Here is a 2,500-nt window from a genome sequence, read left to right as displayed (position 1 = left end):
TGTTTGTGGTTGTATGTTGTAATTCTTGCCCTCAATGTAGTCACTAAGTCTGTATAAATCGTGTGACTATTCATTTGAACCGTAAAGGCTTGAAAGCCACTGTGCCTGACTGTGTGTGTACTTGTTATGTGTGTCAGATGGTGTGGGTGTGCGTGCTCGCATGTCTTTGTGTGTCGGAGTTACAAATAGGGACAGTGCTGGATGTGAACAGAGGATTCAAACAGGTGTGCAGGGAGCCCAGTTTCTCTCTTATCTACCCTAACTGCATTGCTGTTTCCAGAAATAAAATGAAATGAAGCCAGCCCTGACTGATACTGCCTGCCACATTTCTTGCTGATTTCTCAAAGCAGCTTCTGCAGCACGCTATGGACTTGGCCGTGGAGAGGAGGCAGAGATGAAACGGTCTATGAATTAGCAGAGGTGGTTACAGAGCCGGGTTGCTCGCTGCTCGTGTGTGCTGGGCCAGTAAGCGTTGGAGCTATTGATTTGCAGGTCAAGCAGCATCTAGGTATCTGTGTTAAAGCCAGGCTAAAAGTTGCGTGTTAACGTTGTTTCAGCAGGATTTAAGTGACTATTGATCGTGCAGGTTCAAAGAGTGTCCGTTTTTTTTAGTTTTTTTTTTAGCGATAGCACCAGCTCTGGGGATGTCAGTCTGTGTCCACAACTTTGATGAGGTAGAAATATCTCAACAAATATTTGATGGATTGGCATCCAATTCTGTACAGGCATTCATGCTCCCCAGAGGATAAATCCTCCTTACTTTGGAGATCCCCTGACTTTTCTTTGTGGATGGATTGCCATGCAAATCTAGTTCCCACATTCATGTCTTTTCATGTTTTTTTAAATTATTATTTAACTTCCCCTGTTCAAATTTAAATGTGTCCAATGCTTTGGTTTATGACCGAATACCTGCAAAGCTAGTGACATTCTCACAAGCCTCAGCTGTACTCGTGTTTATTGCAAATTAGCAACTTTTAGCACGCTAACACGCTAAGATGGTTGTTGCATGCACTACATCACTGCTGACACTGCTTTGATTATTTTACCTTATTTACCACACAGCTGCCGGATCAATACATTAATCAATACAGGACATTGCTGTTCACCAAGTCCTACCGGGACTGCAAAAGAACCAAATCCATGCGCATTTGGCGAAAAACGAATCTGACTCTCTGGTGACGTCACAGTTGGCCTCCTGGAGCTGATGCATTGATCATAAATTGATTATGGACCCGCTAGCCTGCAGTGTGAGCCAATTGCCAGCTGCAGCAAGTGGTGGGAGTAAAAAGGAGCCAAATGCAAAGAGGAACATGTGACCCCAAAAAAAGAGGTCGTGTGGGACTCTGGTGGAATAGATGCACTGTTTTAAGTTAAGCGCAGCCTGTAACTCATTAGAAAACCATTGAGGAGATGTTGCCCAGAGCCCCCTCCTAACCACTCATCTCTCTCTCTCTCTCTCTCTCTCTCTCTCTCAGCATACATTTCAGACTTGTCCTGGCTCTCTCTCTCCTCTCTCTCTCTCTATCTCTCTCTCTCTCTCACTCTCTCTCACACACACACACACACACACACACACTCAGCCTGCCGGTGCTGCAGTGGATCAGACGCAGAGCTCAGGCGCGCCTGCTTTTCCGCGGCAAATCGTCTCATCTGTTGGAATACGGCTGCGTTAAAGGGGGGAGAGAGAGAGACGCTGCCTGCTATTTTCTGCTGCTTCAGCTCTCAGTTCACTCTCCGGTTGTTGTTGTTGTTGTTGGGTTTCTTCTAGCTGCAGCTCCCAAAGCCACACTCATTTCACCCGGTTGACGTGTTCTGCGCGGACTCCACTCTCTAATTCGCGCGTCCTATTTTCTTTCTTTTGGAGCGTAAGCCAATATATTCAAGATCGATTGCGAGCAGAAAGCGATGCGTGAGTTCAGTCGCGCTGAACGCGCGGAATTGCGTAGATATGGCGCGGATTGCGGGATTGAAACTTGACTGCCGAGCATTTCGAGGCGAGCAGCAGCTTGTCCTCACATGATCGCTCCGAGTCTGAACTGTGTTTGACTTCGTCCCCCCCCACAAAAAAAAAAAATCCAGCATATGTATAATTAACCATGCAGTATGCTAAATTATACGCCGACTCAATTATTTACTCGATTCGCTAAACACTTGCAATTAAAAGTAAATAGCTGCAACGTTAAATCCAAACTCAGTCCAGTTTAAAGGAGCCGGACACGTGTTGAGCTCACTTACGTTTCAGTTGCAAATTTAAAAAAAAAGAAATACGCTTTGACCCGCGCCTGGCTCGTCCTGCAGCACCGGGAGGCAACCTGCTCCAGTTCAGCTCACCTTGAACCATGCCGGTGGTCTGCAGAAGTCCTCCGCGGGTAACTCGCGCGGCCCGCGGCCACGCGACGTTCCTCCTCCGGGCATCTCTCATCGCACTTCTCCTCTTCTGGCCTCGGCCATCCGCAGGCAAGAAGAAGCTGTACATCGGAGCGCTGTTCCCCATGAGCGG

The 2,500-nt window shown here is 47.4% G+C and overlaps 1 protein-coding gene across 1 annotated transcript in view; it reads left to right on the top strand.

Moving 5' to 3' along the window:
* gabbr1a (gamma-aminobutyric acid (GABA) B receptor, 1a) overlaps window positions 1-2,500 on the top strand; it is a 65,534-nt gene that overhangs the window by 18,139 nt on the left and 44,895 nt on the right. The window contains exon 7 of the mRNA XM_068735131.1: window positions 2,458-2,500. This exon is cut by the window's right edge and continues 118 nt beyond it. Coding sequence (XP_068591232.1) covers window positions 2,458-2,500 — 43 coding nt within the window. The remainder of the gene's footprint in view (window positions 1-2,457) is intronic.

This window comes from Cebidichthys violaceus, unplaced genomic scaffold (genome assembly GCF_023349555.1).
Source record: "Cebidichthys violaceus isolate CVI_PGR_0920_01 unplaced genomic scaffold, fCebVio1.0.p SCAF_7, whole genome shotgun sequence".
Lineage (NCBI taxonomy): Eukaryota > Metazoa > Chordata > Actinopteri > Perciformes > Stichaeidae > Cebidichthys > Cebidichthys violaceus.
Note: the sequence above shows the minus strand (reverse complement) of the source record. Positions and strands in the feature narration are given on the sequence as shown.